Raw genomic sequence first — 22930 nt, 5'->3', positions numbered from 1 at the left:
TAATTAATACAAAATGAATTGATTGATTTTATTGGGTAAACAATCTGTTAACACAACAATGACACATTTGGAAAGGCAAATGTGTTAGCAAACATACCGCAGGGTACATGCATACATGGAGCAACATTAGCATTTATTTGTAGTTTTGTCCTTTTAGCTCTGTGTTTGGTCTCCACCAGCTGCTGAGAACAATATCTGGCTCTTTTTCTGCTAACTCGCTATCTGTCCGGTAATGTTAGCATGCTAACATATTAAACTAGGATAAACATGGTAAACATTATACCTGCTAATCATTAGCATGATAGCATTGTCATTGTGAACATTACCATGTTGATGTTGCTTTGAGTACAGATGAGATTGAAAACTCCTTACTTTCATCTGATGCTAGCTAGCACCTGATGTTCTGTCATGGCTGACAGGGTGGAGACGGTTGTAACAAGCTGTTGTAACCGTCCCAAAGCTGAGCAGCCAAATGAAAATCAAACAAGTGTGTTTCAATATTTTCAATTCAAATTATAGGCAATATGTACAGCTCATTCTGTCCCATAGCACAACAGATGCAACAATAATTGCACATTTAACATATAAGAGAAAACAAACAAGTTATTTGGGGAATTATTTTGTTGGTTTCTCACACATTTACCTGTTCTATTCATCTTAAGCAAAAAAGTAGATAAATTGTGTCTATTTTTATTTCTTATTTAATCAATGCATATTTTTGGAACACTATGCTTATTGAGACAAAAAGTGAATCTGTTAATGATGATCTATGTTGCAACTGCAACAGGGTTGGGGTCAGTTGCAACATCTGAATGCTTCCATTCGAATAAATATTGTGAATGATATGTCATATGTAATCATCTTCAGATGGCATGGCTAATTAGCAGAGAGATGTAAGTTTAATATCTAAAAGTTTGGTTGGTCTAGAACAAATAATCTCCTCCTCCATACTATTTTTGTGGTTATATGATGTTGTGTTACTTAAGTTGCTGAATTGTGATTCATGTACTGTATGCCTGTAAAGTAAATATTTCAACATCATTGATATTATTAACATTTTTTATTCGATTGAACTGGAATTTTATTTTATTGAAAAACTGCTCCCAAATTCTGAACATGTACGACTTTATAATGCACCCAAAGTGATCCCATCCTCTCTTTGACCAAATGAGCTGTACTGCTTCAAAGTGAAGTCCTTTTCCAGTGCCTCACCTGATCAGCCACAGGTGTAATCTGTGGCTGATCAGGTGAGGAGAACTTCAGGTTAGATGGATGGTCCGTCCTGCTACCATCATTCAGGCATCCTGAATCTCACGACTGTGTCTCTGATGATTAAATGTGTTGAATATTGATACAGATTTAGATTTAAAAAATATAACATTTATATCCATTTATATTATATCCATTTATATCCAATCATTTAAAATCATACTGATGTGTGTCAATGGGGATGTTATTGTGAGGCCTTCAGGCTGTGGCAGGCAGAGACATATTTAGCTGCAGAGGAGCTGCTGCTCCTTCAGAAGAACTGACACTTTCTCCTCTGGGGTTCATATTTGGAAGTTTTGAATTTTTATGTCTGTCTCTCTCTCTCACTCTCTCTCTCTCTCTCTCTGCTATTCTGTCTCTGAGGGTGGGTCCCTACTAGGACATTGGTTGCTATGGCAGCTGCCAATGGGATTTAGGCAGCTATGTCTTCACATCTACACTACAGAGGTGAAAGCATCCTCACTTTACTTTCAGTCTCTAAACCTGTAAATCAGTATTATAACTCATCACATGAGACTGAGAGATTAACACCACAGATGATTTTCTCCCTCAGTAGTTTTCCTGCAGGGATTCCAGTGATACTCTAAAGCGAATGTCTGTGAAAATGTCAGATACTTGACTGAGCTGACGGACAGTTGTGTGTCAGCTGAGAAATCTGCTACTCTACTCTGCTGCCTGGACTCCTTCCTCTTCAGCCGGCCCTCCTTCAGCTCTGGAAACACCCAGGTTATAACAATCCAGCTCTTTGGTCTCCTGTGGAACTGGCTTCTGCCCCCTGGTGGCCTGGAGAGACATAGCAGCAAACAGATGTGAGTTAGTGCATCACTCCTCTATTCAGTTCAATATTCACAAGCTGAGTGCTTCATGTCAGACAGTCCTCTGGTCAACAAAGATGTGTACGGTACCTTAAGGCTGAAACAGATGACAGCGATCACCAACAACAGACTCAGTGGCAGGACGACCAGTCTGATGATAGGACCTGTTGGATCTGATGACACACATTCAGTCATCACATTAGATCACATGACATCATTTTAACATGTGGCTGTTTGAGTCAGTTCTTAGAGAATAAGGTCGTCTAATTTGCTCTTGCTCGGACAGACAGACAGACAGAGAGACAGATAGTCACAGAACAACAGAGAGACAGAGAGACAGACTGAGTGTAGGGCTGAGTGTGTTGAGCGTGGTGTTGAGAGGCTTGTAGCAGGTATTTCTGTCTTTTTTTCTGTTTTTGTTCTGTAGTTGTTGATGTAGTTGTCAGTTTGTATGTTGCTGTGTTTAGTTGAGGTTCAGTTTTTAGCTTCAAGGCTTGTTTTGTGTGGTTTTTCCAGCCAGGCTCTGTCTGGTCGGTGGGCGTCTCAGACACCACGGTGAACACCAGTGACCTCTCCACGCTGATGTGGAAACACAGCATCAAACTGGGTGCCGGTTCTCCGCACAGTGTGGAGGAGGTGGCCCTGGCTGTGGGAAAGGTGATCGGCCACACTGCAGTGAAATCGGCTGCTCGTATAAACGGCGCCATGGTCCTCTCTGTGGAGAAGGTGGAGCAGGTGGAGCAGGTGAACAGGCTTTTCACCTTCTGAACAGACTTTGATCATGTGCTTTTTGCCACGTCCTCTCTCATGAAAAGTTTTTGTTGTGGAGAAGAAGGACATAAGATTGTCTGAACAGAGCCGGCCTGGCCCCGCTGGATGTGGGGGAGCGGCACTCTAGCATCCCAGGCCCCCGTGCTGCTGAGCCGAAACGCGCTGTGTTTCTGCGGACCAAACGGGTCTGAACAGGGTAGGGCAGGAGCAGGTGTAGTGTATGGAGAACAACGAGGTGAGACAGGTGGGCAGCAGGTAGGTGAGGATGGTAGGTCAGGTAGGGGAGCTGGGGCTCAGGCAGGTGAGGTGAGTGAGAAAGGTGAGATTCAGAGGGTTTTAAAACGGTTTGGTGCCACAAGAACCTCATCTGCTCTATTAAAGAATTTTTAACTGAATTTATTTTTAAAAAAATGTGATTTGTACAAGCACTTTATTAAAAAAGAAACTGATTGTTTGAGATGACAAATATTTAAATATAGTGTTTTTGTAAAAAAACAAAAAAAAACAGTCTCTCTCTCTCTCTGTCTGTCTCTCCCTCTGTCTGTCACTCTCTTTCTGTCTCTCACACCAGTCATGGTTGTTAGCATCTCTTTGTGGTCATTTTGTGGCTCTATGACTAGAAGTAGAAAAGTATCTAAGAAACACGTATTCAGATTTTGAGTAGAATAGAGTAGTAGGCCTTCCACCTGACATGCCACCAGTAGGAAAGATAGATCATGAGATGGATGTTAGACCACCCAGGTGGAAGGAGGTTGAGGAGGTAGTCTTCTTCGGCCCCAGGGCCAAATGGAGTCCCTTACCGGGTTTATAAAAGTGCACCTGATATCCTAAAGTTTTTGTGGAGGCAATTAAGAATAGTTTGGGAGAAACAGGTTATTCCCAGAGCATGGCGTAGGGCAGGAGGTGTTTTTATTCCAAAGGAGAAGGAATCCTCAGACCTGAGTCAGTTTCGAATGATCTCTCTCCTATATGTAGAGGGGAAGATCTTCTTTAGCGTAGTTGCACGGAGATTAACTAGTTATTTAGAAAGGAATAGCTTAATAGATACTGCAGTACAGAAGGCAGGAATACCAGGTTTCGCAGGGTGTTTAGAGCACACCAGCATGATTGGCATCAAATTCAGGCAGCCAAGAAAGAGAAAAGAGACTTGCATGTCATATTTTTGGATTTAGCAAATGCGTTTGGTTCAGTGCCACATAGCCTTATTTGGGAGGCATTTGATTATAGTATATAGTATATAGTGCCTAGAGTAGTGGTTAATTTAGTAAGGTCGTATTTCCAAGATATTAGACTATGCTTAAGTATAGCAGGCTTTACAACAGGGTGGCAGAGGCTAGAAATAGGCATTATGGCAGGGTGCACGATTTCTCCATTGGCATTCACAATGGCGATGGAGGTAATCATTAGAGCTTCTAAGTGGGTTGTAGGTGGAGAGAGGCGGCAGGATGGGATGCGCCTTACACCAATTAGGGCCTACATGGATGACATGACATTGATAACTACAATGATGCCATGTATGAAAAGAGACAAAAACTAAACAAAAACCTAAAGTGGGCTAGTATGAAGATCAAGCCTAGTAAGTCTAGAAGTATCTCAATAAGTAGAGGGAAGTTAAGTGATAGGAAGTTTGTAATAGATGAAGAGGAAATTCCAATAATTAGGGAAAAATCAGTAAAGAGTCTAGGTAGTACAAGGCAGACTTGAATGACGGAGAACAGGTAGTGCAGTTTCGGAAAAGATGTTGCTGAGGGACTGGATAGAATACATAAATCAGGGCTTCCAGGAAAGTTGAAGTTGTGGTGCCTGCAGTTTGGGTTATTTCCCATTGATGTGGCCATTGTCTGTATATGAGATTCCATTATCTGCTGCAGAAAAAATGGAAAGATTAGTTGGCTTTTACATTAAGAAGTGGCTAGGTGTTCTTAGATGTTTAAGTACAGTGGCACTGTATGGGAAAGGCATACTTCAGCTCCCAGTAACTAGTCTAGTGGAGGAGGTTAAATGTACTAAGGTTAGGACAGAGCTCCTGTTATCTGGGAGTAAAGATGTGGTAGCTAGTAAGGTGGTTCCAAACCCATTCAAGGGGAGAAAATGGAATCTAAGCATGGCAGTGCAGGAGGCAGAAGCAACGCTCAGGCAAACAGAGATTGTGGGTAATGTCCAAATAGGCCGGGGAGGCTTGGGGCTTGGCCCAGGCAAACCGGTGTGGAGTAGAGCAGGTCCCAAAGAGAAGAGAAAGCTAGCTGTGGAGCAGGTTCGTAGACAGGAGGAAATATTAAGGGGTGCAAAGGCAGTGGCCCAGGCTAAGCAGGGACAGTGGTTGAATTGGGAAGGTGTAGACAAGAAAAGGCTTAGCTGGAAAGAACTGTGGAGTATGGAGGAAAGTAGTATTTGATTTTTGATAGGGGCAACATATGATGTATTGCCAACTCCCCAGAACCTAAAACTCTGGGTAAATGGAGGCTCGCTATGTTCATTGTGTTCAGGTACTGCAACTTTAAAGCACATTTTGTCAGGCTGTAAGGTTAGTCTGTCGCAAGGCAGGTATACGTGGCGACATAACCAGGTTTTAAAAAGCTTAGCTGCAGGAATTGAAGATTTACGGAGGCAGGCAAATTTAGGAGGGTCTAAAATAAAGAGAGTTGCAATCAAGTTTGTTCAAGAGGGAGAGAAAGTTAGTAAGATAGCAAAGAGGCAAGGCAGCTTAGAGAATGCTGGTGATTGGGAAATGCAGGTAGATTTAGGAGGAAAGCTTGTTGTTCCCCAGGAAATAGCCAGTACAAAGCTAAGGCCTGACATAGTCTTGTGGTCTACGAGTAGAATGAGAGTATATTTCATAGAGCTGACTGTTCCGTGGGAGGCTTCAGTTGTAGAAGCATATGAAAGGAAAAGGCTTAGGTATGTAGAGTTAGGGGCAGAAGCAGAGCAGCGAGGATGGAAAGTTAGGATTTGTTCAGTGGAAGTAGGATGTAGAGGATTTGTAGCAAGGTCTGTTGTCTCTTTGGTGAGGGAGTTAGGGGAAGTGGACAGAGTGTGAGGAAAATAGTAAAGGACATGTCAGATGAGGCAGTAAGATCCAGTCAGTGGATTTGGATGAGAAGAAATAATGGTACCTGGGGGCCCAGCAGGGGGAGCACTTAGGATAGACAGACTCTAAGGAGAAGCAATGAAGAAATCCAGGAAGAGGAAGTGTTTTTAAGTGGGGGGTGTGGCCTGTGTGAGCTTCTTTGAGACCATGCGGTTAGTCCAGGTGAGTTGGCTTGTATTGTTTGTTTGTATTGCTTTGAATTGGTTTGTACTGTGTCTTTGACTGTTTAGGTGAGTTGTATGGTGAGTTGTATTGGCTTGGAGAGTGGGGGAGTAGGGGGAGGTAGAGCACAGCCTAATCCGGCGGGGGAGTGTTTAGCCTAACAAGGCATCTCTCCCTGGCTCTACCTCCCTCATTCAAAATGGCCGCCACTTTCTGGGGAAAAAAAAAATGTAGTCCTACACAACAGAACAGAACTGTTTAGGGGAGTTTTTATTTGCTGAATCTGCTAGTGTGTTTTGTCCTAGTTGATGATGGTGTTGTTTGTGGTAGCATAGGCAAGATAAAGGAGAAAATAGTTGTGGTGTGAGGAGCAGTGATGGCTGGCACTAAGAGAATGACTCTGGGACGCCAGTGATCACTGTCTAGCCTCCTGGAGGTGTCGTGGGACCAACTAGACGAAACACTGGTGAAAGGAGGTTCCCACCTGATGACCCCAAAGACATGTTAGTTATCGCTGCTCATTAGTCTGTATAGCTAAATTAATAGTTATCATAGGATTATGTTCTTTGATTTCTCAAGTGCATTTAACACCATCCAACCCCCCATTCTTGAAGAAAGGCTGGAAGGGATGGGGGTGTATCCATGCTTCACGTCCTGGATTGTGGATTACCTGAAAAGACGACCACAGTATGTAAGGCTGGGTAACTGTGTCTCAGGGACAGTGATGAGCAGCACTGGGGCTCCACAGGGGACTGTTCTGGCTCTATTCCTGTTCACCCTGTATACAGTGTACCTTAAATACAACTCTGAGTCCTGCCACATCCAGAAATACTCGGATGACACAACTATTGTGGCCTGTATCAGGAATGGGCAGAAAAAGGAGTACGTGGATCTGACAAGTGCCTTCGGTGAATCGGGCGACAATAACTGCCTCCTTCTGAACACCTCCAAGACCAAGGAGATGGTCATGGACTTTTGGAGGTCTAGGCCCACCCTTCAGCCATTCAACATTCTAGGGAAGGACATTGAGGTGGTGTACACTTATAAATACCTGTTACCTAGACAGTAACCTGGACTGGTCCCCGAACAAGGATGCCATCTACCTGAAGGGGCAGAGCTGGCTCTTTTTCCTCAGGCTCAGGTCCTTTGACGTCTGCAGTGAAATACTGCACATGTTTTATCAGTCAGTGGTGGCCAGTGTACTCTTTTATGCTGCAGTCTGCTGGGGTGGCAACATGTCTGACATGAACACAAGGAGACTGGACAAGCTGGTCAAAAAGGCTGGGTCTGTGCTTGGCAGGAGTCTGGACTCACTCACTCGTTGTGGAGAGATGCATGCAATGTAAGATGGAGGCCATCTTAGACAATACCAACCACCCCCTCCCCAACATTCTGGCAGGACAGAGAAGTAGCTACAGCAGCAAACGTTTCATCTCACTGCGCTGCAGAACAGAGAGGTTCAGGAGATCCTTTATTCCCACTGCCATCAGGCTATACAACACCTCAGCCAAAAGAAGTGGATCCTGAACTGGACTAATTAGTGCCACGGGTGCTCAGCTCCGAGGCACTCCTCTACAGCTAGAATAGCTGACCCTTTAAATGCCAGTTTGAAGACATGTTGCCTCTTGTTTTATTAAAAAAAAACAACACAGAATATGAGATATTTCCCACGTAATACATGATGGATGGATGTGACATTGGAGTCTTTTATATCAAGAAATTTCTCAAAACCAGAATATGATCAGGGTGACTTTTGAACACTGGAAATAAATCATGTACTCATCCTGGCAGTAGCCCCCGTGGCACTCAAAATTTCCCTGGAATTTTCTAGTTTACCCATTATTGTTTATTAATAACTATTATTACTACTACTATTGAGCTTCTGGACACTTGAATTGAACTGTATATTTTTCTTTCTTCCTTTCTTTCTTTTTTTTTTAAACATATATTTACTTTTTTTCACCAGAATTGTCCTGTTTTTCAAATGATGGCCCAATTGTTGGCCCAATTGCAAAACCTTCGTGGCCCACCAGTGGGCCCCAGCTCACAGGTAGGGAACCACTGCTGTAAACATTACTGTCACAGATGGTGTCACAAATGGACTTACCTGAACAGGTGAGCTCCACAGTGGAGGAAGAGGAAGCTGATGATAAACACTCCTTCAGCATAAATCCAGAATGAACACAGTCGGTGTTGATCCTCCATACAGAGCTATATGAGGACTCCTCTCTGCGCCTTGTTGAAACAGCAAAGCCACAGTTCAGTTCTCTACAAGCTACAGCTGCTCCCTTCAGTGTCCAGCCATCGTTATCCACTGGTCTCCACTCTCCTCGATTCACTTGCAGTGTACCTGCACAGCGACTGGCTCCTCCCACCAACCTGACAGGCTCTGAACACAAAGAGAGTCATCAGTGAAACAAGTCAAGTGAGTTTGATTAGAACAGAAATGAAGCAAATCAAAGCTGCAGCTCCACTTCTACCTGAGCAGGTGAGTCCAACAGATTTCAGTGAGCAGGTGGTTCTAGCTGAGTCTGAGCTTCTACAGTCCAGGAGAGACGACTCATTGCCTCCACACTGGAACTGTCTGGTCCACATTGGAGCCTCCACTTCTCCATAGAGCGCCCCCTGGAGGACTGAAGGAGCCCCACAGCCAAGCTCCCTACAGACCACCTCTGCATCCTGCTGGTCAAAGTCGGCTTCACACACTGAGGACCATAACTGGTTAGACTGGTTAGACTTCACCTCCAGTCTGCCTGAACACAGACTGGTTCCATTCACCAGCCTGACAGAGTCTGCAGAGAGAGAGAGTTCATTCAAAACTCTGATGGGTTGTAATTTCATTGTTAAAATTTGTGTTTTATATGTTAGGCTCATAGCCTGAGAATGAGCCAAATATGTTTAGGAGACCTAAAAGAGCGTTTAGTGACACACCCTGATCAGCCACGTACAACAAAACATCATCAGCGTATAACGCTACTTTATGTTCTTTTTTACAATTCCCTGAATAATACTGTTTTCTCTTATTTTATAGGTTCTATGTAAAGTGCAAACAGGGTTGGAGAGAGAGGACATCCTTGATGAGTGGACCTTTCGGGGTTAATGTGATCAGTTAGACATCCGTTTATCTTAATTCTTGCTGTTGGGGTTGTATATAATGTGTAAATACTATTAATTGTGTTGTTATTAAAGCCAAAAAGTTCTAGTACTAAAAATAGATATTGCCAGCGGACAAAATCAAAAGCTTTTTCAGCATCTAGACTGACATATTATTGATTTTTTTTTTTTTTACATTTTGTACTATTTGAAAAAATGTTGTACTTTGTGAATGCACTTTTAGTGTAGCTGTGTTCAGCACTTGTGCCCATGAAAAAATGTATATTAAGTTTATTTCATCTTAAACCAACTGTGCCAGAGAAATGGATCCCTGGAGTATATTGTTGAATATATAATATCATATGATATTATGAGTTTGTGTTGTTGTCTGAAGGCCCTGGGAAGGTGGTGGCACTATGACCTGGAGCTGAGGGGAATAGCAGACTCCATCTGTGCAGGGATTGTTGGCAGAAAACAATTGTACACAAGTTAGGGAAGAAGTCATAGCAGAAGTCAAAGCCTCATTGTATTTTTCCATCAAATTTAACAATGAGGTCCTTCCTTCGCTAAAACTATTTAGTTCTTCACAGCTATAAGACAACTTTATATACTTTATATAACTGTATCATCCAAAATTTAGCTGGTGTTTAACAGCTTTGATAAGCATAATATCCTGAGATTGATCCTGACACCAGTGCATCAGTATGCCAGTGACCCCTTTTTTCACTATCAGCTTCCTGTTTTATTTATGTGTACTTACCACTTGTGTCATTGCAGCTTCTGTCCTCATGTGTTTTCCAGCCCCTTGAATTTCCTCACCTTTGCTCCACCCACCTACCTGTGCCTACTGTTTCCCACCAGTTGGACATGTTCATACGCTGTTCTGTGTTCTTTGTTCTCTGCCAGATTGTGTTTTAACATTTTCCCACTACATGGTACTAACTCAACTCAACTTGACTCTAGACTTTCATTACCAGGTTCTTCTTTTTCTACTGCAGATAGCAAACCCTCGATGCAGTGTTGTTACTATAGCAACAATAGTTCAGTCTCTTCTATAGTTGCCATACTAAAAGTATAGAACAATAACTAATACGAATATAATGGGCCACAGTGAGAGTGTACAGTTGCTTGCCTGTTTAAAAATGGCTGGCTTGTTCAGAATGTCCGATCTTGCACAATGAAGATGCAGTGGGATTTTTCTCTGACTAATCAGAAGTCAGCAGTGTTTTCACATCACCTTTGGTATCAGCTCAGCTTGCCTGGAAGGAGGTCAGAACAAGTACCAGGTACTATCCAAAAGTGTTGCCCAATGGAAAACCAGAAAAGGCGAACAGAGTGGAGTGGTGCAGATACCACACAGTGAAAAAAGGCTGTTTGTGTCTCCTGTATGCTTTGCTCTCCAGCCATTTACTCATGTCTGCCCTTTGGTTTGTTACTTGATTTTCAGACTTCTGCTGCTCCCTGCCTGTTACTGTTTGCAGTTTTTGGACTGCTTAACTGACACTGGATTTTCTGACTAAACACCTTATGATGTGAATTTTACTTTGCCCTCTGTGAGTTTCTCTGCCAGAGTTGCTAAACCACCATGCATGGCTGTATGCTTGCCTACCTAAGCTTTTAGTGCTGTTACAGAGGTCGATGTTGAGGTTTTTGGCGATGTCCAAGAAAGAAAGGAATTGCTCAATATAGTACATGTGAGATTCTTTGGGGTCAGAGGCAATGGACCGCAGCTGTGCCATGTCAGCATTTTTCACACCTGAAAGAAAAATAATGTGTTAACACAGTGTCTCAAACATGAAACTCAAGAAGAAAAAAATTGTTTGGTTGGCAAAGTAATAAAATTGTTTTTTCCTGATGCCTAAACTAAACTGTGACAAACTACAATGATGTACATTTTAAGCCCAGCAATTAGAAATCATGTACTTTACATTACTGAATCTAAAGCATATCCCATGACTTAGCTTGACTTTCTTCCTTCAGGGAAGTAGCCTGATTTTAATTCACTTAGTAAGACCTGAGTCATGCCTGATTTGCATGATTTGTAGGCTGGGGCATCTCTGTAACATCACAACACTTATGATGCTAACAATGCACAACAATGCTGTGAGACATTTTTCCTCCATCAAAACAACTGCAGCGTCTGTGATTTGGATATTTCACTTGAGATATTGCGATTTTGATTATATTTTGATTAATTGTGCAGCTCTACTAGCAGGGGTGTTGGTGTTTGCCAGAAAGATGTGTAGGCATCCATTAATTGTCTCTGGTCTCTTACCGGTGTTGAGTAATGATGATATGCACAGTAGGTTTAATGTACTGAACCACTGGCTAGCTTGTCACTGTAGTGAGCAGGGATTTGATTTTGTTAATAACATTGAGACCATATTACTCATAAGGTCCCTAAATATGTCAATTACAAAAATGTAATTATCATTCCCACCATAGTGGTAGTGAAGTGTACTACAAAACACCTGAGGTGATCACAATTGATCACAACTCACTAAGGTAATTACAATTGTATCTCCACACTGCTGCAATTAAAAACACAAGATGTCTTGTTGCAATAAATACATCATCTACTGGTAACAGATTGGCCAATTAAACAGCAAAACTCCAGCCTCAACAAAACTCTCAAATAAATGCTGAACGCATCAGGGCCCGTATTCACAAAGAATCTTAAGGCTAAAAGTAGCTCCTAACTTGCTGATTTAGGAGAAACTCCTTAAGATAATGGGCGTGTCAGTCTTAATTTTCCTGACTAAGACTAAATCACAAAGTCACTTAGCACTAAAAGTAGCACCTAAGTCTGGGAGAAGTTAGATGCAGTGGCGAGGATTCCTAACTCAACAAACTAAATCACAAAGAATCTTAAAGGGCTGCTGTCATTCCACGTCACAATGTTCTAGAAACCTTAAATGATGCTGAATTACTTAAAAGATACGACTCAATCACAAGGGAATAATGATCGCTGTGGAGTTTGTGAGGGATGCAATAATATCTTATACCAACTGAAACAACCCAATCAGTGCAGAAATTAAGTGTTTGGAAACACTGCGTTACTAGGCAACAGGGAAAAGCCGATCTATTAACCAAACAATAAACGCGCTCTGACCCGACATCATAGGAGAATTCATACGATTTCTTTTAGATGTTCAACAACTACAGAGACATGAAGCAGCTTCATGGTCGGTCTACCTGCTGTGATCGGTGACAGAGATGGAACGCATCTAAAAGTTATTGCACCATCACAAGAGGAGGAGGTAATTGTAAACAGGAAAACAAAATCACACCATCAACACACAGGTTGTATTGATGCTGCCTGTACAGTTGTAGACATTGTTGTTCAGTGTTCAGGATCTACACACGAGTCATGGATCTTAATGGAGAGTGACCTGATCAGCTGTTTGAAAGGCTCATATTCCAGCTGGATGTCACCTGGTGGGACAGAGGAAATGTTCTCACACCTCAACCCACAGCTGGGACCACAGCTACATTACAACAGGTACAGCTACAACAGACTGTGGCTAATAGGCTGTCAGTTAGCTTTAGTTAGGTTTTCTAGGACAGGTTTGTTTTTTTTTTCCATTGAGAGAATTCAATGTAATTTTTCATCGTAAAATGAAATTCTCCCGAGTCGACACAAACCTGTATTTGTTTATTTCTCAGTGTTTTTTTATTATTACTGCGGGATGTTGCGCATGCGTTTTCACCGACACAGACGGTCTTTCATCAACCAATCACTGTGGTTCCTGCAAGCAAGCTCCTCCATGAAAACTGACGTCAGCCATAGCACCAGAGTTGGACTCTTAGCTTAGGAGCTCTCACTTTTCCTTAGTAGAAGTTGGTCTCAGCAAACTTTTAGTTAAAAACTTTTAGCGTGACTTAGGAGTACTCTTAGTGGTAAGATAAAATGCTTTGTGAATCCGTCCCTGATCATTATCTACTGAAGCCTTGCTGATAAATAATAGATTCTTCAGCTTAATCTGGATATGGTTGGTTTTTGTGAAACATGAAACGCTGGATAGTGACTTCTGGTTCAACTGTCACTGTATCTCTTACCACATATTTTATGTCAGATCACTACATTATAAAATTTGAGGTGATACTACCTCTACGTAACATTTGTTCAAATGTATTTTCCCCTTAACACATTGGTTTGTCAACTTTATCTGACTAAACAGACAGACAGACAAACAGACAGACTGAGACACACACAGACACACAGACAGAGACAGACAGACAGTGATAAACAGAGACAAAGAGACAGAAAGAAAGAGAGACAGACCAATAGATACAGAGACAAACACAGACAGACAGAAACAGACAGACAGAGACAGAGTGACTGACAGACAAACAGACGGACAAAGAGACAGAGACAAAGACAGACACAGACAAACAGACATTGCCTGTTGACCAATGAAACGTTACCATGATTAAAATCAGGTTTGAGAATTGATGCAAACAACATGGAAACATTTGTGATAATGTAAGAACACAACTAAACAACATATAGAACATAGGTCTAGTTGTTTTTAGACATTTTAATATGGAAAAGTTACAGATTATAACTTTAGTATTTTAACTTTATCCAGACTTAAAACTCATCTTTATGCCTTAACTTTCAATTAGCACCTTATTCTTTGTTTAATCCTGGATTGTATTTTTCCTTATTGTTTCCAGTCTATACTGTTGTCATTCTGATTGTCCATACTGTAAACTGTGTTTCGTTAAAGCCACTTGTGATTTGTGATATTGGTTTATATAAATACAATTTTACATTTTCATTCTGACAAACAGGAACTCACTTAATTCTTTTGTGGTAAAGTGTTGTAGTTTCACAGCTCTTCCTCACTTGAACTTTTCTGAGACTCTGCTGCTTTCTTACTATTCAAACTGTCACTCACCGATAGTGTAGATCTCAATGCCCCTGTCTTTCAGGTTCTGTGAGGGGAGGTTTACGGCATCCTGAGATTTCCCGTCGGTGATGAGAACAACAATTTTACGGGAGTCCGCACGCATTCCCACATGGGGTTTAAAGCTCATCTGGTTGATGTGGTCCAGAGCCCTTCCTGTATGACAGTAATAAAGAGACATCAAAGACTTTATCAAAAGACACTTGTGTTGTAAAGTGGGAATAAGAGGGTAATAACTTTGGGCTCTTCTCAAGGAAAATAGATAAACTGTGGAAACAATACTGATACCAAAGTTAAATGATCTAAAATATCATTTTATTAAAGTTCTCAAATATTTATAAAACATGACACAGTAAAAAAAAACAAAAAATTATGCAGTTCTATTGTTGTTTATACATTATTTATTTTAAGTTTTAATATGTCGTTGTGGAAAAACCATCATGTTAACTGTAGGAGGACGGGTGCACCTTCATATAAATGATGACTTTAAATCATGTTTCTAAAATGGTGCTGAAATTGTGGGGACCAGTGATATATTTCTGGGATCTGATGTAGGATCCATCTGACGAGTGAAAACACCACAGACGTAGACTGACACCTTGTTGTTATTCAAGTACATCTTGGCTCAGCCTGTTGGTCCCTGTATGTTCCTGTAATGACTTCATATGTGCTGATCAGTGTCATTTATTTCTGTCTCCTTAGATACAAATGAGTTTCTCCTTATTGGCTGTAGTTTCTGCTTGTATCTGTACATGTACGTTATGGGCTCCGGGTACAGCTCTTGTTGTTGTGTGTTATATTGTATGGTGCTATCTTCCCCTTTTGAATTAAGGCTGTGGCGACCGATCTTCCTCTGCTCCAGAAGGGGATTTCCTCATCATCCACATCTCCGCATCACTCCTGTCCGCCTGTGCCTGGGTCGACCTTGTTATTGGCTGGTCCCTCCCATCCTGCGGCGTTGGTCCAAGATGCCTTTCACAAGCCCGCCTGGTCCCATCCTCGGCCGTATAAAGGCTGCCTCGTGGAAATGGCTGGGGTCGGCTGTGATTTAATCTGAGCCTTGTTGTTATAACTGTCTAACTGTCTAACTGTCAACGTATGTGCTGTAGCTCTTCTGGAGTGGCTTTGTGATTGTGAATGTTGACTCGCGGGGGCACTAGTTTCACAGTTTGGGGATCTTGGGTTATAGGCTTTAGTTTTAGTTCAGGTTATCGTGTGTATCGTGTTTATTAGTTTAGTCTAGCAACACTAAGTTATGGGTGGCTGCTAGACTGTATTTTTCGTTTGACAGGTAAGACGGGAGATAGGGTTTTATTTTCGTTGACCTCTGGTATAGTAGGTAGGGATTGGTCAGGTTAGGAAGCAGGGTTTGTTTGTTTGTTTTATGTTTTGGCGCCACCCACCGCCCTTTCACTTTGTTCTTCGCCGAGCGATTCATTTGTGTTGTGGTTGTACCATTTTTGTTGGTGCTAGGCAGTACTCGCCTGATACCATCATCAAAATGTTGCTTCTCTTGCTCCTAAACATCTACGGGTTTTAACAATGTATGTATCCAGTGAGTATTTGATTGGTGCCCTGTATGAACAAAATATTGACACTGTCATTTAAAAGCTGTGATCTAAAGTGTTATTCAACATTGTGATTATACTGTTACACTGACTGTAATTACTATAACAATATCAACACTGTCATTTATCACCTGCTGTTGCTGCTCTCAGTGTTTTATGATGACAAACAGATTGAGGTCAAAACCTTTGCTGGTTCCACAGTGTGGTGTGGACTGGACAACATGATGGTAAATCACCTATCATGGTGCCTCCTCCAGTTTGTTTCAGGTTGGCTATGGCGCTCAGCAGGGATTCTTTGTTTTGATAGGTGTTCAGGTTCCACATGGTCTTTGGACTGTCACTGTACAGAGTCACACCTACAGAAAACACACAGGTCAGGCAGAGCATGTGTATTGTCTGGCACCCTTCAACAACAAGACAATACAAAGAAAATCAAGGCATTTAGAAAGACAATATAAAAACACACACATACTGCATCTACTGCATATTTAATTAGAGATAAAAGTAAGTCCAAATCTCAGCTACTGTGTCCAAACTGAATTTAATCAAAGGCAGCAACAAGAAATGTTCTGAGTAACTGATTTAAAAGAAGTGAGGGTTGGAGCAGAGCTGCAGATTTCCAGCAGTTCAGATATGTGGAGCACAAAAACTGAATGCTGTTTGGACAGGAAGCAGACCTGTAGTCACAGCCCCACGACATTACATTTGTCCCCTGTGTTTCTGTGCGTTTCCCTGTTCTCCCCTGTGTCTCCTCCTCCCCCGAGTGTCTCTGTGTTGTGGGCGTGGCTTCACTCCACACCTGCGGCCAATCATCTCATTAAGCTCCCAGTTGAAGAACTCCAGCTTCTCCTCCTCTGGTCACCAGATTGTTCACTCTACTATGATCTCGGACAAATTCCTTCCTCACTAAGTTCAAGTGCAAGTAGTTGGAGCCGATATGCCAGGCAACTTTGACCCGTCAATCAAGTCTGACCGGCCTGCTGATCAATTGTTTAATTACAAATACTTTTTAACTACAATAACTCCTCTATACCACAGAGAGGTTCTAATAGTGCAGCAGCCTTCAGGTAAACAGCTTCTCCAGTCCCAGGCAGTAACCGCAGTGTAAACTTTCAATCATAATTTGTGTTGTCTGTAGGGATGGTACTGAAACCCGTTATTAAACGGCTGATAAGGTCTCTCTCTCTCTCTCTCTCTCTCTCTCTCTCTCTCTGAGCCTGTGTATGAGGGGCGGGGGCAGCCCTGTGTCCCGCTGGAGCACCGTGCAACACACTGTAGCGGACAAACCTGGCCTGGCATCAGTGACAAGCCTTCTCTCGGAACCAGACCAAGGGTCACAAGCTTAACACACACTTCATTACATCCAGAATGCCCATATTATTATTATTACAGTTAAAGAACTGCTGTGTAATCCACATTTATAGGCTATTAGCTTTAGGAAATGATGTTGTTTGATCAGTTAACCACTTGTATTACGATTAATTCCAGGTTTTGAAGGATGTAATATGAAATCCACACTTTATATTATTGCTAATATATTACTAATATATATATATATATATTATTCCTGCCTTTATTCTTTCTTTGCCATGTGCTTCAAATAACATTCTTTTTGTCTACACGAGTGATCTTTTGATTTTATAATCCACATTTTCTGAAGATTTTTGAGAGTTTAGAGTCATCTGGTCAACGCCAGTCTCATCTAAAGTTATCCAACCAAAGTGAAGAGCATTGATGCGAGTTTATTTCGCATCAACCCGCAAGAGACGCCAGTAGATAACATCTGTCCACGACCTCCTGCAGAGAAGCCGAGCAGAAATCAAGACTTCCCAAGACAGAAAGTCTCCTGTCAAACTCCACCAGAGCTGGACCGCTGAGACACCGGCAGAATCCATCATCGTGATAACGGGACATGGCCTCCAGGAGAATCCACCTAGATCCCCCGTCTCCAGGGTTACCACAGCAACCTCAGCCACGTGGGTTCCAGTCAAGGGTCATTCAAAGGTATGTTCAGTTCATTTAAACTTTTGTGTTCTCTTGGCCCTCTTTTGCTTTTTGCCTTTTTTTGTCACATATAAAATGCTGTGATTTGCTCTGTAATGTCAGAATTAATCCAATTATATTCCAGACAGATGACATGATCATTCTTTCTCAATGATCAGACTTTTGCTCTCATTGTTGGATTCACAGTTGCACTGCCAGCTCTCTCCTTTGCGCTGCCTGACTTTTTGTTTGCAGTTCTAACACAAACCTCTTGCCTGGGTGGAATTTTGGAGGTGCGTCTCCATTGGCTAATGAGTTTCTAAGTTAAAAGACCAAAGAGATACAAAACCACCATAAAGAAGAAACACACAAAATGAAAACAAAGAAACAACTAAAAACTACATAGAGACAAAAACTGACCATGAAGAGACACAAAAGGACAAAAACAAAAGATGCAAAACTATTAAAACTACCAAGTAGCATAAAGAGACACAGTCTGGGGGTCCTGTATCAGATGGGTGGGCTGCCTTTATCTCTGACCCATTTTCTCTTAATGCGTCCATGGTTGTAGTACGTACAGTAATAAACCATTTCTGTAGCTGCAGCACAAAGGCCAGTGAGTGTTACTATATAAAGTAAGAAAACAGGACCTGTACTTGTACTTTCACATTGTGGTGTAAAGATTTGAGTATAAAGAAGCAGTAGCAGTAATAGTACTGAGACAGTAAAAATATTACCAATCTGGAATTTGTCTGGGCCGATGTCAAAGCCTCTGACCACGTCAGCAAGAAAGACACAGATGGATTTGAAGTTGTCATTGCCGATGCTTCCAGAGGTGTCCACCAACAGCACGATGTCAGTCTTGGCTGTGGATTCACACTGAGCACCTGGAAGGAAAACAGAGGATTATGGGATACGATAGGCAAAAGATGAAGCACAGATCTCAATACAGTACTCAATTCCCAAATTTTCATAAGATTTCTTCACTTGTCTTTTTTCTCACATCTTCATTCATGCCACTAGAGACAGGAGGAGAGAGGCAGGAAAAGATGTGAGGAGAGAGGAAATGAGGACACAAGACGTCCTTCCTGCTTCTGATGATGTCATCACAGCAGCATCAGCTGTCAGCCTGATTTCTTCTCTGGCAACTTTTCATGGTCTGGAGTTTGTATTTGCCCAAATTCACACTGACAAAATACTAGTTAGTCCGCACAGCTACCACTGACTGCTCAGCGTTTCAGTATGTCTGAATATTTTCAAACATCTGCACATTTATGTAGCGTACATACCTGGCCTGGCATCAGTCACCAGCCATTAAAGAAGTTCATTGTAAGGACATGCAGAGTTATGGATCCAAAATTGACACTTTGTGACTCTTCCCACCATCAAACTATCAAACTGATAGGAAACAGAGACAAAGGACCTTTCTCTCACCAACAATCCATGCTGTTAGCATGTCAGAGAGACTTTCAACCAGACAAAGGGTCAAAGGGTCAGCTCCAGAGGATCAACCAATGGACACCAGGCAACTGGAGAATATAGGCAAAATCTCCAGTTTGTAACAATAAGACTCTGTCTAACAATATTTGATTGTTTCTTGATTGTTGGACTGATTATCACTAAAGTGTGAATCCTGGCCTCTCTGTGCCATGCATGAACACACACACACACACACACACACACACACACACACACACACACACACACATATATATATATATTATTCATGTTTGTCTTTATTAGTGCCATTAGATTTATATGTTATTTCATTTAATGTTTTATGGTCATGCTGGAAGACGGATGTGTGATTTTATAAGTAAACTCTAGAGTTAATCTATTCAAAAGTTCCATGGAAAATCACTCTCTTCTCCAAGTGGAAACACAGGAGGAGACGGGTGACACCCCTGAAACATGCGCCAGCCCCGGGTGATAAAACAGATGTGATCAATTCACACATTGCTCTAAGCTCCCAGCTCTTAGCAACAGCTCTTAGCTATTTGCTTTATTGTTTTGTCTGCGTTCTTTATTCTTTCTTTGCCACATGCTTCAAATAACATTCTTTTTGTCTACGCGAGTGATCTTTGATTTTATAATACAAGTCAAGACCAACTGAAAATGTGAAAAGTGCCTCAGAGTGATTTTTGCAACGTTTAATTGTCATCACGTTTTCCTTTTTTGACGGTAGAGTCATATGGTCAACACCAGTCTCTCCTAAAATTATCCAGCAAAACTGAATTAGAGTTTGTTTTGCATCAACCTGCAAGAGACGCCAGCAGATAACACATCTGTCCACAACCTCCTGCAGAGAAGCCGACCAGAAATCAAGACTTCCCAAGACAGAAAGTCTCCTGGAAATCTCCACCAAAGCTGAACCACTGAGACACCGGCAGAATCTGTCCCTGTGATAACGGGACACGGCCTCCAGGAGAATCCACCTAGAACCCGCATCTCCAGGGTTACCAGGGCAACCACAGCCAACCGGGTTCAAGCCGTGGGTCCTCAGCTACAGTGCAGCTCACAGTAGGCCGGTCTTAACACTCTGCTCATGACTGGGTTGATGTTGAAACATAGTAATATCTAATCATCAAATCTCATTCGTAGACGTAGTAATCATCAGCTGTATGTAAAGTATAGAGATTTGAATAAGTATATAGTGTATATGAAGATATCAGTTTATAATATACACTGTCGCTCATAAAGTTGGAATAAAATATAATTTTTTTAATATTTTCTTAGCGCCAAACAAATGTTATGCATGAATTCATTTCACCTGGTTAATTGGGACACATAATGTAATCATTGCACCTGGTCAAAAGTGATTCCAACTTTATGGGCAACAGTGTATATGAAATATACACACTACAAATTGTATATGTACATATATTTAAAAAATCTATGATGAATTCTTATATTGTACATGTTGAGACCATATAAGGTAATGAATTATATTTGATTCATATTAACCAGTTTATTGAAACAACATACATATAAAATGTATATATGCTTATATATGTTTTCATGATTAATTTCTCATAAATTTTAAATATGTCTATTTTACTATTCTGGGAAAGTGATGTCAGACCTTTAGACTCTACTGTATATAATATAAACATATAGGCCTACTGACAGGCTACAATATAAACATAAACATTTGTATGGACTAGACATACACGTCAATATATGAAATTGTTACAATTTCTAAAAGGTTTTATATATAATTTTGACATATATGTTTTTATTTTATATGTACATACATTTCATATATGGTAATTCAATATATGTTCATATATGACATTTGTGTATGGGAGGTTTGGTTATGTTTTAAAGGTATAGTTGTTGTTATTAGTCGTGGGGTTGTGTGAGGTCATGTACAGTCAGTGTGTTACCTGCAGTAGATTCAGTTTAGAGGAGCGGAGTGATGAGCTGCTGTGGGCGGAGCCAGCAGGAAAAACATGTTGTAGACACTTTTAAAAATGCCCACAGAAAAAAAAAACTGATACTAGTTGAAATGTCCACTTTATTTTGAATATTTTCACCACTTCATCTGACGTCAAACAGCTCTTTACTTTGGAACTACATGTTTCAACCATTGAACTACCCTATTACTACGCACAAAGGTGTGTGTAGTAATACATCAGTTCACTGGTTGTTCAAAGGTAAAGGGCTATTAGTTTATTTCTGGACATTTTTAAAAGTGTCTAAAACAGGTTTTCCCTTCTGGCCCCGCCCACAGCAGCTCATCACTCTGCCTCTCCTAACTGAATCTACTGCAGGTAACACACTGACTGTACATGACCTCACACAACCCCACGTCTAATAACATCAAATCCTCAGCTTTGTCGTTAGAGTTAAAGAAACCAACACTGGCTGTTAGTAGGAACCAGGATGTGAACAATCGTCTGTGGAGTCAAAGTCAGACACTTTGTTGACTTGCCCACCACCACCTTCATGTGTCCTAATCTTCTCTGTTTACCTGGTGACTGGTGGTTTCCCTCAGCCCGGAGTCCTGAGGAGCAAATCAGAAACATCCATATGAAGCAGCAGTTTGATTGGAACAGAGCTATGACCTCAACACTCTCTCTCAGGCTGCAGTGAGAACACCTCCATCATGTGACATGGCTACCTCTGCAGATGATATACTACCCAACTTATAGAAACCTCACTCATCTTTACAAGAAACAATAAAACTTATTGAAACACACTCTAATATCTCAGACTACACCATCAACTGGAATAACTCCTCCATCCTTCCGCAGCACAGTAACAGGTGGGATGTGGCAGCCAACACACCACCTATCCCTCTATGCACAGATCACATCATGTTTGTAGGCATTAATATTTCCTCTAGGTTGTCAAAACTGTTCAGACTCAATTTCATCCCCTTATTCAAATCATTTAATGATGACCTCCACTGTTTGATCTCACTCTCCACTATGGGCAGAATAGCCACCTTCAAAATATTAGATTAGATTAACTTTATTTATCCCACAACTGGGAAATTCATTTACCACAGCAGAAAATAAACATCTATAGAATAAACATCGGAAATATGGAAATATACAACAAAAATATACCAAATATAGACTAATAAATACAATATACACAATACACACGATATGTACATGAAAAAGTGCAAGTTTGCACATAGTCAGGAAGAGCAGGAGTTGTGGAGTCTGACAGCTGCTGGAATGAAGGACGTTGTGATCTGAGTGTCCCAGCGGGGGGAGGGGGGATGAGGTGTATGCATTTCTGATTATTAGCAAAATAACAGTACTCCCCAAATTAAAGTTTTATTTATTTACAATGATCCCCTCTCAACCCACTATCACCTGGTTCAAATCTCTGGACTCAATCATTTCAAGTTCTAGTGGAAGGACAAGACACAAAGAATTAAAGTATTCTACTACTACTCTGCGAAAAAAAAAACACAAGGAGGACTAGACACACCCACCTTTACCATTACTCCCTGGCAAAGCAACTGCAATACATAATCAAATGGATCAAGGCCAATCAATCAGATCACACATGGTTAGCTGTAGAACAAGCAATTTGCAAGGACATTTGGATTTCTGATTTACTATTGTGAAGCAAATCAATCAGAAGTCTTCCTTGTTTCAAAACATTAACAATAGCAGCGACTCTGACAGCCGGGTGGAAATTTCACACAATCACTAAAACCACTCTCACGCCGTCCTACTTCACTGCTATCTGGAATAATCCTGACTTTATGGGTAACAAAAGACCATGGGCCGAAAAAGGCATCACACA

The 22930-nt window shown here is 41.3% G+C and overlaps 1 protein-coding gene across 1 annotated transcript in view; it reads right to left on the bottom strand.

Annotated features, from left to right (window-relative positions):
- Nucleotides 1-16: 16 nt before the first annotated feature.
- Nucleotides 17-22930, bottom strand: part of LOC111664421 (uncharacterized) — a 24260-nt gene continuing 1346 nt past the window's right edge. Inside the window, exons 2-10 of the mRNA XM_087177329.1 lie at nucleotides 21636-21668; nucleotides 18400-18549; nucleotides 15916-16035; nucleotides 14103-14267; nucleotides 10808-10954; nucleotides 8586-8897; nucleotides 8213-8494; nucleotides 2175-2257; nucleotides 17-2052 (exon numbers count right to left, since the gene is read on the bottom strand). Coding sequence (XP_087033455.1) covers nucleotides 1933-2052; nucleotides 2175-2257; nucleotides 8213-8494; nucleotides 8586-8897; nucleotides 10808-10954; nucleotides 14103-14267; nucleotides 15916-16035; nucleotides 18400-18549; nucleotides 21636-21668 — 1412 coding nt within the window. The 3' untranslated portion in view covers nucleotides 17-1932. The remainder of the gene's footprint in view (nucleotides 2053-2174; nucleotides 2258-8212; nucleotides 8495-8585; nucleotides 8898-10807; nucleotides 10955-14102; nucleotides 14268-15915; nucleotides 16036-18399; nucleotides 18550-21635; nucleotides 21669-22930) is intronic.

Source organism: Seriola lalandi, unplaced genomic scaffold (assembly GCF_002814215.2).
Source record: "Seriola lalandi dorsalis isolate HSWRI2012SDOR001 ecotype SW California unplaced genomic scaffold, Sedor1 jcf7180002054588, whole genome shotgun sequence".
Classification (NCBI taxonomy): domain Eukaryota; kingdom Metazoa; phylum Chordata; class Actinopteri; order Carangiformes; family Carangidae; genus Seriola; species Seriola lalandi.
The sequence above is the reverse complement of the archived record's forward strand: the minus strand, read 5'-3'. Positions and strand labels throughout refer to the sequence as shown.